Raw genomic sequence first — 14,462 nt, 5'->3', positions numbered from 1 at the left:
ATGTATTTGGAGTGGGAATTGGCTGAAACCTGGCAACCCTTTCCACAAGCCTGATATCTGCAGCTTTTCAAGCTGACAATAAAAACCTTATTTTTAATTTTTTAAAAATTAAAAAATTTTGTTCCATCCTGCAGGATCTCAATCAGAAGCCATTGCACATGCCTAGTCTCAGCTTGAAGCTTTCTGTGATCAAAAAGAGAGAAGAAGGATAGTGCGCCTAGTGTCGTACAGCCGGCATGACAGAACGCGGCGGTAATGAAATCAGTTTCTACGATAGTGTTGCTGTGAAGGCGTAAGTCATGATGCGACACCTAGTCTCGGCTGATGGACCGTTAAGACGATGTTGCTACATACATCTCTGCGTGTCTCTCTCGCTCTCTCTCCGTCTGTCTCACTTCTTTACCCGACCCACCCACTCAGGTTGTCGGTCTCACTTAGTAGTGAAGGAGCTGAAGGATCTCTGTGTGGGATGTTATTTTTAGTGGCAAGTACCAGATGATCCATCCTACTAATGGATGTTGTCCCGTATACACAAGTGTACACGCAGATACACACACACTGTATATTTTTCAGTTCATTCATCTCATGTGACTTGGTGTGAGTCAGGCTTTTGCTTTATATCTATTTGTCTATTTATCAATCTATCGATCTGTTCAACTGGGAAATAAGGCTGCAGTGACAATAAACACACTCACCCACCTATTTCAATATGTAGTCCCCCCTCCAAAAAAACCCCCAACTAATAAAATGTTCAGAAAGCAGGTGTAAAAAATTAAGTACACTCTGTAAATCCATAGCATGTAGAACCCCCAAATTACAAACAATACCATAAAGTAAAGGTTTTGTATACGAGTGCATCCGTCTATCACATGGATTTGGAGTAATTTTAGCACATCATAGAACATCGCAACATTTTTTTAAGGTTGAAATTCCACAGTATTTTAATGACCAGGGTTGAGGTCTGGACTTTGACTTGACCTTTTCTATGCCAATTTGCTTTTGATATTATTCAATGGATTTTGTGGTTAACTTGTTATGATGAAATATTCATCATATAATAATGAGGAACGTCTCCACACGTGTATTGTTCAGTTTTTTCTTAAGTGTGCTGTCATGAACATAAGGATTTAAGGTACTAACAAGGGCTTGTAGGCCTGTAGGCTTGTACAACTTAGCATTTGAGGTTTAAAGGCCTTGCTCAAGGGCCCAGCAGTGGCAGCTTGGTGGCGTGGGATTTTTATCTTGTGACCTTCCGGTCCAAAGATCAGTGCCTTACCGGTTGATCTACCATCTCCCCTCACTGTAGTAGGGTGAATTTCAAATAATTTAGAGATGGCCTTATAATCCTTTCCATTGATGATTGATGAGCAGCAACAATTGCTTCACTGTGGGTCACGGCTGGTTTCCTTTCTTCTTAGCATAATGTAGACACACACTTAAGGGCTCCAGAACTTCAAAGTAGTTCACTTCACTCTTCCTTGTTAGGAAGAGTATACTTCATTTTTTCCCAAAATACACATCAGAATATGTTGTTTGTTGTCACTTGAGGATATTTAGTTTGTTTGCTGGTAAATGGAAAAAAATACAATTGAAAGAGGGTGTACATTCTATTTCTTAGCTTGTAGAGTGAATGCGCTACCACATGGACACAAATCGATTTGTCGAGACGATGTAGCGTTTAAAATCTTTATTATACAGCGAGGGGATTTACTGTAGGGAACTGTGTGTGTGTGTGTCTGGATATATTAAGGCCCCATCTGTACAAATTCACATTTCCTCCTCAATAGATAGTGTAGCTAATTTAAAGTCCCTGCGGAGTTTAAAATTGGACCTAGACACGGAGCTACACATCCTCCTCCTCCATCATGATCCTTTTACACCACTAATGACCACTGTTCTGTGACAAATAAGTCAGCAATCTGCGGTCTCGTCCCCGATCCAAGCCCAGTCTGCACACGGGCCCCGAATAACCTGAACTAAACTCATTAAACTCGACTGGAACAAGCTGCTCAATATTCAACACTCGTCCATGAATGTAAACACAAAATTCAGACAGTTCAGGGTTTAACACATTAAACTAAAAGTTCCAAAGTAGGTGGTTGTGAGAAAAACCTTCACAAATGGATATTCATAATATATTTCCATTGATGTACACAATGCACTAGCATTAAGATGTTGAGACATTGTTGATTGTGAAAAGCGCATTAGAAATAAGCTTAAACTAGCACAGGATTACAGACATAAAAAGGGGTAGAATTGTTGATTTCGATAGAAAAGAAGTCAAACCATGGTGAGTAAGTTCATCTCAATACTTTGTTATATACACTTTGTTGGCAATGACAGAGATCAAACGATTTCTTTAAGTCTCCACAAGGTTTTTACACACTGTTGCTGGTAGTTTGGCCCATTCCTCCATGCAGATCTCCTCTAGAGCAGTAATGTTTTGGGGCTGTCGCTGGGCAACACGGATTTTCAACTCCCTCCAAAGATTTTCTATGGGGTTGAGAACTGGAGACTGGCTAGGCCACTCCAGGACCTTGAAATGCTTCTTACGAAGCCACTCCTTTGTTGCCTGGGTGGTGTGTTTGGGATCGTTGTCATGCTGAAAGACCCAGCCACGTTTCATCTTCAGTGCCCTAGCTGATGGAAGGAGGTTTTCACTCAAACTCTCATGATACATGGCCCCATTCATTCTTTCCTTTACACGGATCAGTCGTCCTGGTCCCTTGGCAGAAAAACAGCCCCAAAGCATGATGTTTCCACCCCCATGCTTCACAGTAGGTATGGTGTTCTTTAGATGCAACTCAACATTTTTTCTCCTCCAAACACGACAAGTTGAGTTTTTACCAAAAACTTTTATTTTGGTTTCATCTGACCATATGACATTCTCCCAATCCTCCTCTGGATGATCCAAATGCTCTTTAGCAAGCTTCAGACGGGGCCGGACATGTACTGGCTTAAGCAGGGGGACACGTCTGGCACTGCAGGATTTTAGTCCCTGGCGGCGTAGTGTGTTACTGATGGTAGCCTTTGTTACTTTGGTCCCAGCTTTTTGCAGGTCATTTACTAAGTCTACCCGTGTGGTTTTGGGATTTTTGCTCACCGTTCTTGTGATCATTTTGACCCCACGGGGTGAGATCTTGCGTGGAGCCCCAGATCGAGGGAGATTATCAGTGGTCTTGTATGTCTTCCATTTTCTAATAATTGCTCCCACATTTGATTTCTTCACACCAAGCTGCTTATCTATTGCAGATTCACTCTTCCCAGCCTGGTGCAGGTCTACAATTTTGTTTATGGTGCCCTTTGACAGCTCTTTGGTCTTGGCCATAGTGGAGTTTGGAGTCTGACTGTTTGAGGTTGTGGACAGGTACCTTTTATACTGATAACGAGTTCAAACAGGTGCCATTAATACAGGTAACAAGTGGAATACAGAGGACCAAATACTTATTTTCCACCATAATTTGCAAATAAATTCCAATGCTAGAAGCAAACAAGAATACAGGAATCCTTTTGCATACGGCAGCACTGCAACATTCAAGTAAAGTTGTCTCAGTGTGTTTTATCTGTTTCAAACGGTTTCAAACAGCAGTTTTAGTGATAAAAGCATGTCTTAAAAGCGTCTCCTGCTTGTAGTGAAAAAAAGAAAAGGAAAGCTATCAGTTTACAGTAGAAAATGAAAATTAGAAATTGCCATGAAGCAGGAAAGGCTGTCACAGTCAAAGCACCATCGTCGATTTACGATATTTTGGACTTACGATGGGGTTACGATGAGGACTACCTGTACTTGAATAAAAGTAGGATACACTGGGTAAACCATGACTACAGTAAAAGTAAATGTGCTCCATTTTCGCCTGAGTAAAAGTACAAAAGTATTTGCCTTCAAATGTACTTAAGTATGCAAAGTACTATGATTTTTTAGATTTCTTATATAGATTTCTCTATAAGACTATTGCTTAGTCAGCAAAGACTTTAATGTTACTCTTAGCGCACCAACCTTTTAATAGAATGATACTAATGAGTCAAACACTGATTTATATTTATTCAAAATGATCATGAGCCCAAAATCTTAGTGGCAAGTTCGAGTTTCTTTCATCCTTTATTCCTCTCAACATGTTCTGCTTGCTGTTGAACTGACGCTGTTGCTGTGTTCTTGACCAGTTACGTTTTTATTCGGTCATAAATAAATAAGGAACAACTGATTTCACAAAATGTAGGTAGGGAAAAAAGTATTCGACAGAAATGTAGTGAAGTTGAAGTAAAAATACTTCAGTAAAGATACAGGAAAAAGCTTCACAAGTGCAGTAACGAATTACATTGTTACTGTAAACCACTTCTGAGAACGCAGTCTACTCATCTACACCCCATAATAAAACAGATTTTGGATTGCAAACGTTTATTAAATTTTACAAATAGGTATTCAGGCCCTTTGCTCTGGCACTTGAAATTCAGCTCGGGTGCATTTTATTTCTCCGGATCATCTTCAAGCTGTTTTTAGACTTTGATCAGTGCGATCTGGAAATATATATATATATAAGGTCTAACTATAGCAGAGCGAAAACTAATTCACGAGAAAGTCAGAGGAACTGGCTGCCGAGCTCAAAAACAGAATTGTCTCTGAAGCACAGTTCTAGGCAAGGCTAGTATTTTTTCAGTTTCCAAAGAGCATAGTGACCTTCATAATTCTTTAAATGGAAGATGGAACAGCTTGATCAATTGGGGATGAAGATGATCAATTATCAGTCTGGTTGAGGTCCAGAGATCGTGTTTGGTGATGAAAGAAACTTGCAAGAGGTCAACTATCACTGCAGCGCTCCACCAATTTGGCGCCAATTGGTTCAGATGGAAGCCTTTCTTAAGTGCAAACGATGTTTCTTCCATTGAGGAGAGGCTGCAACATGGCAAAATGTTGGGGTTAATCATTAAAGATACATACGAAGCAGCTACCGGTGCGATGCGATACGGTTCAGCCCTATTACGACCCGATTTCGATTTGATTAAACACAATGCGATTTAATGCAAAGGAAAAAAATTGCTCTGCGATTTAATGTGGTACAGAGAGTTTGCTTTTATTTCTTCGCTTCAGACTGACAATTTATAGTGCAAAAAATAAAAAGAGAAGACGATATTTTTTGTTTTCTGTTCTGTCTCTAGGAAGTTACAGCTCTACCTCTGCCATGTTAATCTGTATTCTGTGCGACTCTCAGGACACGTCGGGTTCATGTAGCAGCAGTGGTGCTGAGAGAACGCACTCGAGAAGGAGTTGTGAGGCGAAATCAATCTGCATGTCAAATATTGGTCACAAATTATCGGTTGCTTTCTGAATAATAAAAGAATAACAGATCTACATGTAATTGTAATCGAAATAAATCAATTATGTAAATGCAGTATGTTAAAAACGATGCATCGTGGTAACTTCTATCCGTCTTTTTAACGTCATTAATTGAGATTCAGTGAATCTTACCATCCCTACTGGGACCACTTGACCATTTTAGGGGCATTTTTAGATCCCTGTGAAAAAGGGACCCGTTTGAAGCATTTGTGTGGTGGTCTTACCCAGAACACATGAATGGGGCTGTGTTCCTCTACTAGGTTTCCCAAGTCCGGTTTTCTCCCATCTTCTAGTAACACACTAGTACTGAAACCCCCTCAACCCCCCCACTAATTGACAATTGTGAATATTTGTATTCATGATACGCTGCAATAAATCTATCTCAATTCAGGGTGTGTTCCCATCTAGCTTTCCAAGACGAGTTCCCTAGAGTAAATAAAAGGATTTAAAGGATTTCCTTTGGTTACTGAGACAAACAGAATTACTCTCTGATCTGATGGTTTCATCCCTGGCCTGTGCGGCTGTGTCGGCATATGGGTTTTTTTTTTTTTTTTTTTCGTTTGAATTGTTATTTGATTTGGAAAGAAATTCGCACCTCGGCTTCGCTTCAATCGATTCTCCATTTGTTAGCCGTTGTCAGACTTGCAATTTCTCTATTGCTTGACATTCACTGATTGCGTTTGTCGTGACGGATCTGAGAGTATAGGTTTGGGAATGCACACACACACACACACACACATATATATATATGTAAGGCTGAAGCAACACTAAAGCATACACATCTGGTGTTTATGTGGGTATGAATTGTTATAAATGTATAGAGGGACAGAGAAAGACGCAAAGGAATTGTGTAGAACAGAGCAAAATCTTTCCTAATGGACTGGTCCTGTAGTCTAGAAAACAGTGCAAGGGACATTGAATTCATCCCACAGAAATCAATGTACACGCATGCACCTACACACACCTCTTGGTGATGGACGGGTAGATCCACCTGTAAAAAAATCAATACAGTCTCAGTCTCAGTAAGCACCCTTACATCCCAACTGTGTCTCCATGTGTTTTGGAGGCAAGTTTGTAGTCCTTTTGTGTATCATTACCCAAAGAAATAAATGCACCTCTACTTAAAAGTACATCATCATTCCAAACCATATACAAGAAGTCAGCAAGAGAGGATAAAGTTCTCAAGGGTTCAAGAGTAGTGAGGAACTGCAAAGTACATACTATTTATACAGGCAGATACTGATGTAGGTGATGTGAGGAAGCCTGGGGTGCAGTTCACATTCATCCCAAATGTGTTCAGTAGGGTTGAGGTCAGGGCTCTATAGCAGGGGACCTTCCACTTCAACCGATGTAAAGCATATCATACTAGAGCTGGCTTTGTGTACTTTGTGTCATGCCAGTGAGCCAGTGAGCGCCCCTTGCCCTGCCACCACCCTCGCCCATTGAAAATACACTATATTGCCAAAGGTTTTGGGTCACCTGACCTTTCCTGCTATATGTGGCTCTTTCCCAAACTGTTTCCACAAAGCTGAAGGCACTCAATTGTATAAGACATCTTTAGGTGTGCTATAATATAATTTTGCATTCGCTTAAACCTGGAAACCCAAAACCTGTTCCAGCATGGCAATGCCCCTGTGCACAAAGTGAGCTCCTTGAAGATCTGGTTTACATTCTTTGGAGAGGAAGATCTTGAGTGGCCTGCTATAGAGCTCTGATCTCATCCCTACTGAACACCTTTGGGATGAATTGGAAAACTGACTGCACCCAAGGCCTCCTCACCTCACCTACATCAGTACCTGCCTTTCGTAAAAAAATACCCTTGTGGCTGATGAACACAAATATTGATAAGCACACTCCAAAATCTACTGGAACATCTTCCCAGAAGAGTGGAGGGAATTATAAGAGCAAATTGTTAATGCGATGCTCAAAAATCACATACTGTACCATACTGATGACCAGGTGACCCAATACTTTTGGTAATATAGTGTATTTACCTGCTTTTCTGTTGAAGTTTAATATACAGTATTTGTTTAAATACTTGAACTGTAAATGTGTGGGTGTGGAGCATTGTGGTGGGAGGGCGGTGCCAATAGGGGTGGTGGGTGTCTCGCCTACAGTGGCAAAAAAAAAAAAAGGCCCTGGCCATCATCACAGTACCATCCACAGTTCTCTAGTTCATAAGGACTCCGTTAAGAAGCAGGGCATCGGAAATCTGGATCACAGAGTCACTTTCTGACCAATCAGGTTGGTGAATTCAGTGGTACGACATCATTCATTACGTTTTAGTGATAATGGTAAAAGCCCACCAGTGTGCCGGATTGAACAAGTTTGTAGATATTCTTGTTAGGTTGTGCCTTGAGAACCAGTACCACCACTAAAGAATGAGAGCCCACCGCCTAGAGTGCAAACTTCTGTTTTGTGGTAGTGGCTGTAAGGTTTCCATGATGATATGTGATGGACAGAATGACAGACCGGTAGGCAGAAAGGTCTTACACAAACACACACACACACACACACACACACACACACACACACACACACACAAATACACATACACACACGTGTACCTCCAGCAGTTGCTCTAGACACTTTTCATTAAACTGCACTGTGCAGTCATTAAACTAAGAAAGACTCTCTCCAGGGTGTGTGTGTGTGTGTGTGTGCGTGTGTGTGTGCTATTTCTCCACCACTACACTCTAAGTCGATGTGACATATTGCTTGAGCCACTGGGAGTGCTCTCTCTCTCTTTCTATCTCTCCCTCTCGATCATTCCGAGCAGCATATTAAGTTAAACTCACTCTGTGGTACTGTAATGAGTTTCCTTCTTCGTTAATTAGAACCAACAAGTTTTCTCCAGACTTCACCCTTTCACTCAAGTCCAAAATTACTCGAGACACATATTCCACACGCACACACACACACACACACACACACACTCACACACACACTGAGTGGGAATGTTGAGTTGGAAAACGGTGCTATAGAGGCTGATCAGGAGAGACAATGGAATGATGATGAATGCACTGTGTTTCTGACGCTCTCTTCGGCTCACCACAGTCTGTAGATATGTTCCGAAATACGATCTGATCGTTCCTGATGATTCACAGTCAGGGATTTGCAAAACCTGCTAAAGATTTTGGGCTCCTTTTCAATCCTAAATGTGCAACATGCAGCATACGGAAAAAAGTATTGAGACACGTGACTTTTCCAGCCGTACGTGTTTCTTGTATAGGACGTCTTGAGCTCATGCACTTTCTGAGTCTGAGTTTTTTGGAAGGACAGAGCATGTACTATAGGAGGTTTTGGAGACAAGGTGAGGGAGGCGAGATTGAGATGGTTTGGACATGTGCAGAGGAGAGACATGGGGTATATTCGACACTATTATATTAATGCGTTTGTGAGATTGTAACTATGTTCCGCACGTAAAAAAAAGGATAGCATTCGCTACACGTGTGCACCAGTACTGAACGGTTTGGTACAAACTGGAGAGCCGTGATACCCCCTAATAGAAAGGAATAGGATGTTCGAAAAACACATACCAATCATACGCTCGCGTGTCTAGTGTTTACACGATTACTCTCATTCTTTTTTTCTTTCTCTCCCCCTCTATCTCTCTTTCTCTCTCTGTGTAGGAAAGGCACTCTACTGGCCAATAACGTGTTGGCCATTATCTCGGCGCTATTAATGTCCTTGGGCGAGACAGCAGGCTCCTTCGAGATGCTCATCATTGGTCGCTTTATTGTTGGCATGGATTCAGGTCAGTGCTTTCCTTTTTTCCACCACCGGGCGTTTATTTTTGTACCAAATCGACATTGCTAAGAACGTATTAACATGCATTAATTGGACAGGATGCACGTGTGTGTGTGTGTGTGTGTGTGAGGCCAGTGTAAAATTAATTAATGCCAAGCCAATATTCAAAGTCACAGCCTGGAGCAGGGGTCATAGCACAGATAAACACCATCCATTATCATTACACCCTGATTATGAGTTGTGCACGTGTGCAAGCATTAATACTTCTATCACGCAGCTGCCCGTGCCTTTCTTCTTCTCACCTTCTACATGATATGGAGCTATACCATACAAACACCTGCGTTTTCCAGCTATATTTGTTCCTTCTTCAAACTTTTACAACAAGGTTGGAGACACCGATGTAGTCTTTGGATGTAGCGGCATGAAATGATCACTTTACTTGAACTGAGATCCGCTGTGGCGACCCCTAATGGGAGCAGTTGGAAGAAGAAGAAGGTATTTAAAGATTTGAAGGTGCGGCTTGCGGATAAAAAATATTCACCAGTCTTTTTATTCTTGAATTAAATTGTGTTGTGGATGTGTATTGCCCTTTGTAATGTAGTGAGCCCTCTTGAGAACTCCTGAAGTACAGGGAGGACTTACTCCACAGATAGACTGTGCAGTTTTAATCACCTGCTGGAGAGCAGTGCAATTCCCAAAACCACACTTTCCTCGAGCTGGTGGTTACATTTTTGACAGTACACCTGTAGAAGTCTCTGAGGATTTTGGCTGAGATGCCAACCTTCATAAGAAGTACAGTCGTGGATAGGATTTCCTCAGGAGCTGTTCAGTATTGTGGCACCATAATATGTTCTTGTACAAGGCAAATGGTGCCAAATAAATGACAATAGAAGGCAAAGCATGTGTCAAATGAGCTGTGTGTACACAAATCTGTACACAATGACTTAATGTACTGATTATGATATGCTGTTGCATATCTATTCAACATTTTTGGCAACAAATCACTACTCAATTATTGCTGCTGCTGCTGAAACTGAGACACGTCTCTTTTCGAAACGAGTGTTTTTATTCCAGCGCTATAAAATCATCCTGAGAGATTGGAAATCAAAGATATGGCATCAATCTCACTCTGGAAATGTAAATACATTCACTATATATATCAATTTATAAATCTGAATAGATCAATAAAAAAATCTGATTCTGTACAACCATAATCATTAATACATATTGAAGCAAAGTGATGGTTTAACCTTTACTAGTGTAACAAGAGCAAACGATCAGAGCAAGACTAGACCCCTGGATTGAAGAGCTACGTACCGTATTTTTCGGACTATAAGCCACTAGTATTTTTCTACGCTTTGAACCCCGCGGCTTAAACAACGAAGCGGCTAATTGATGAATTTTTCCTGGGTTTTTTCCGGTTTCACAAACTTCAAGCCAAAAAACTGAGCGACATAACATTACACCAATGAAATTTTCGAACGGAAACGAAAAAACGCTCCTCACCTGTGTTCTGAGCTGCACGGCATCGGGAGAAAAAATTTTTTTTTTAAACGCACGGCGATGCCAAAAGATAAACTCCCGGGAAAAATAGTTGTGAAAGGAAGGAGGAGGACAGTGAACAATGACTTTCTTCGTAGGCTACTGTTTATATACAAGCCGTTGTAGCGCGTTGAGTCTGGGTTAAGGGAGAGCTCGCTAAATCCAGTTGCAACAGAAATCATATAAGCACAGACAGGTTTCCAAAACTCGTGCTTTTTTATTTTTCTTGGCAACAGCGTTACGGGTTAGTCAAAGAAACTTAGAAATGAGCATCAGAAAATAATAAGGACATATTCCTCGGTCTTGCACACATGCAGTAATAGCGGAAAAAATGCAGTGGCAGGCTATTCCCAAAATGCCGCTCTGCTCCTAAGGAAAGCGCAACATATTTCACCTGTTACACCGTGTGTAACGTGTCTTTCGTTGAAGCCTGTCTAAAGTTTATTAGTGTAGCCCATAGACAGGTGCGGCTTATTTATGTTAAAAATAAAAATATTTGTAAAATTCAGTGCGGCTTATATTTGGGTGCGCTTTATAGTTCGGAAATTACGGTATATCTTATTTAGTCCATATTCGCTCTAAGGTACTGATGTAGTTGAGGAGGCCTGGTGTGCAGTCAGTGTTCCAATTTATCCCAGAGGTGCTTCAAACAGCTTTATAGATGGAGATCTTCCACTCCAAACCATGTAAAGCATAAATTTATTACACAGGGAGATTGTCATGCTACAGGTATGGCACTCTTAGTTTCGACTGAAAGGAACAATTTTATCCTCTGGCATCCAGAGATATTCAATACAATTGTGTGCCTTCATTGTTGTTGTGTGGTAAATCATCATCAGATGATCCGGTATGGAAAAAAGACAATAAATGTTAGGGCGAAATGTCATCCACTGATGGACCGGAATGAACAAAAGAAATGCACAGAAACTGATTTTAATGATTTATCTCGGCAGCCAGTGTGATTTTGATTAGAAATGTTGTCTTTTTTTTCCTGCTGTTGAGCTTCTGAAAGTTTTCTGAAGCTTTTTTTAAATATATATATATTGCGGGGGTTCAATGTGTCAAAAAAACAAACAAAAAAACGTAGTCAGCATGCTGCTCTGGATGTGTCTGTACCCATCCGATTTAGTTTTGGCACTTTATTGCTCCTTAGTGAATATGATTCAGCCATAAACAAACAATCAACATTGAGTTAAAGCCTCCAGGATTTTCCATTACAGCAGTCATCGACTCAGAGTGTGTGTGTGTGTGTGTGTGTGTGTGTGTGTGTGTGTGTGTGTGTGTGTGTGTGTGTGTGTGTGTGTGTGTGTGTGTGTGTGTGTGTGAGGGACCAAGAGAGGGAGAGATCACATATAAGAACAAGAATTGGCTGGCAAATGAGCTCTGCATTCTCTCTCTGTCTCTCTCTCTTCTCTCTCTCTCTCTCTCTCTCTCTCTCTCTCTCTCTCTCTCTCTCTCTCTCTCTCTTTCTCTCTCTCTCTCTCTCTCTCTCTCTCTCTCTCTCACACACACACACACACACACATTGTACAACTTTCTAAGCTTTTGAAGCTCTGTGTGTGTGTGTGTGTGTGTGTGTGTGTGTGTGTGTGTGTGTGTGTGTGTGTGTGTGTGTGTGTGAGAGAGAGAGAGAGAGAGAGAGAGAGAGAATGCAGTATGAAATCTCATAAGTAATGAATCACAATTACAGTTAGGCCAGTTATTTGTGCATACAGCTGAGGCTGGTGATGAAATGAGGTGATCTGAAAGAGCTAAAATTTATGGAATAGCTGAGCCATTAATATACACTGTATTTACAAAGGTTTGTGGACCCCTGGCCACACAATTGGGATGTGCTTTTTGAGCATACAATCCTAATAACTTTCCTTCTTCTGAAAAGGTGTCCCACTAGATTTTGTGGAGAAATGTACTCATTCAAGAGCGCTAGTAAATACTGATTATAGGCGAGGTGAGGGTGCAGTCAGCGTTCCAGTTCATCCTAAAGGTGTTCAATAGTGTTCTATAGCTCTATAGCAGGAGATCTTTTATTACAAACCATGTAAAGCATATCTTCATAGAGCTGGCTTTGTGCACAGGGGCATTATCATGCTGGAACAGGTTTGGGTCTCCTAGTTCAAGTGAAGGAAAAATATCATGCAACTGATACTTTGTTTTAGCACACACTTGAAAAAATGAGAGAGAGAGAAGGTTGGATGATGTGGAGATGGTGAAGCAGGAAGTGGGTAGGATTAGTAAGGAGGAAGTGGGAGCAGCGATTAAGACGATGAAAAGTGGAAAGTCTGTTGGACCAGATGACATACGTACCAGAAGCGTGGAGATGTTTAGGAGAGATGCAGTGGAGTTTTTAACCAGATTGTTCAACAAGATTTTGGATGGTGAGAGGATGCCTGAGGAATGGAGAAGGAGTGTGCTGGTACCGATCTTTAAGAACAAGGGAGATGTGCAGACCTGCAGTAACTACAGGCGAATTAAGTTTATTCAGTCACACCATGAAGTTATGGGAAAGAGTAGTGGAAGCCAGGCTGAAAGGAGAGGTGACCATCTGTGAGCAACAGTATGATTTCATGCCAAGAGCCCCACAGACACATTATTTGCTTTGAGGATGTTGATGGAGAAGTATAGAGAAGGTCAGAAGGAGTTGCATTGTGTGTTTGTGGATTTGGAGAAAGTGTATGACAGAGTGCCGAGAGAGGAGTTGTGGTATTGAATGAGGAAGTCAGGTGTGTCAGAGAAGTATGTGAGAGTGGTGCAGGACATGTATGAGGACAGTGTGACAGCAGTGAAGTGTGCAGTAGGAACTGGTTCAAGGTGGAGGTTGGACTGCATCAAGGATCGGCTCAGAGCCCTTTCCTGTTTGCAGTGATGATGGACAGGTTGATGGACGAGGTCAGACAGGAGTCTCCGTGGGCTATGATGTTAGCGGATAATATTGTGATTTGTGGTGAAAGTAGGAAGCAGGTTCAGAAAAGCCTGGAGAGGTGGAGATATGCGCTTGAGAGAAGGGGAATGAAAGTCAATAGGAGAAAGACAGAGTACATGTGTGTAAATGAGAGGGAGGGTAGTGGAGCGGTTGCAGGGAGAAGAGGTGGTGAAGGTGGGGGAGTTCAGGTACCTGGGGTCAACAGTGCAAAGTAATAAAAAGTATGTTAGAGAAGTGAAGAAAAGAGTGCAGGCAGGGTGGAGTGGGTGGAGAAGAGTGATAGCAGGAGTAATTTGTGATAGAAGGGTATCTGCAAGAGTGAAAGGGTAAGGATAAGGACTGTGGTGAGACCTGCGATGTTGTATGGTTTAGACTAGAGACAGTGGCATTGAGTAAAAGACAGGAGGTGGAGCTGGAGCTAGCAGAGCTGAAGATGTTGAGGTTTTCGTTGGGAATGACGACAATGGACAGGATTAGAAACAAGTTTATTAGAGGGACAGCGCATGTAGGACGTTTTGGGGACAAAGTGAAAGAGATGAGAGATTGAGATGGTTTGGACATGTGCAGAGGAGGGGCATGGGGTATATATTGGTAGGAGAATCCTGAGGAAGGCATGCAGGTAGTTGGTTTTAAAGATGCAGATGTAGAGGACAGAGTAGTATGGAGACAGATGATCCGCTGCGGCGACCTCTAATGGAAGCAGCCGAAAGAAGAACACGACACTTGAAAAAATTCTAATCAAACCAACAAATATTGATGTTTGTTAAAAAATGGTAAAGCTGGAATAAATAATCCACCTTGTTCACATTCATTGCAGTTCCTGAGGGAGTTCTGGATGCGTTTCTCTGTGTTCTTACTTCTACTTAGTCTCAACCTACTACTTTCTACTACTACTTAGTACAAGGACAGCATGCAATTTAA

At 41.6% G+C, this 14,462-nt stretch overlaps 1 protein-coding gene and 1 long non-coding RNA gene across 6 annotated transcripts in view; one reads left to right on the top strand and one right to left on the bottom strand.

The window, feature by feature from the left end:
* slc2a9l2 (solute carrier family 2 member 9, like 2) overlaps positions 1-14,462 on the top strand; it is a 96,876-nt gene that overhangs the window by 20,018 nt on the left and 62,396 nt on the right. For all 4 annotated transcript variants that reach the window (XM_083566054.1, XM_083566053.1, XM_083566052.1 and 1 more), the window contains exon 5: positions 8,962-9,086. In XM_083566054.1, coding sequence (XP_083422180.1) covers positions 8,962-9,086 — 125 coding nt within the window. The remainder of the gene's footprint in view (positions 1-8,961; positions 9,087-14,462) is intronic.
* Positions 6,847-14,462, bottom strand: part of LOC310739848 — a 125,767-nt gene continuing 118,151 nt past the window's right edge. The window contains exons 2-3 of one of the 2 annotated variants that reach the window (XR_014537508.1): positions 6,933-7,125; positions 6,847-6,884 (exon numbers count right to left, since the gene is read on the bottom strand). This is a non-coding gene — a long non-coding RNA (uncharacterized lncRNA). Of the gene's footprint in view, positions 6,885-6,932; positions 7,312-14,462 lie in introns of those variants that run through there. The other variant, XR_014537509.1, reaches the window with a different exon arrangement.

This window comes from Silurus aristotelis, assembly GCF_946808225.1.
Source record: "Silurus aristotelis genome assembly, chromosome: 17".
NCBI classification, from domain to species: Eukaryota; Metazoa; Chordata; class Actinopteri; order Siluriformes; family Siluridae; genus Silurus; species Silurus aristotelis.
Note: the sequence above shows the minus strand (reverse complement) of the source record. Positions and strands in the feature narration are given on the sequence as shown.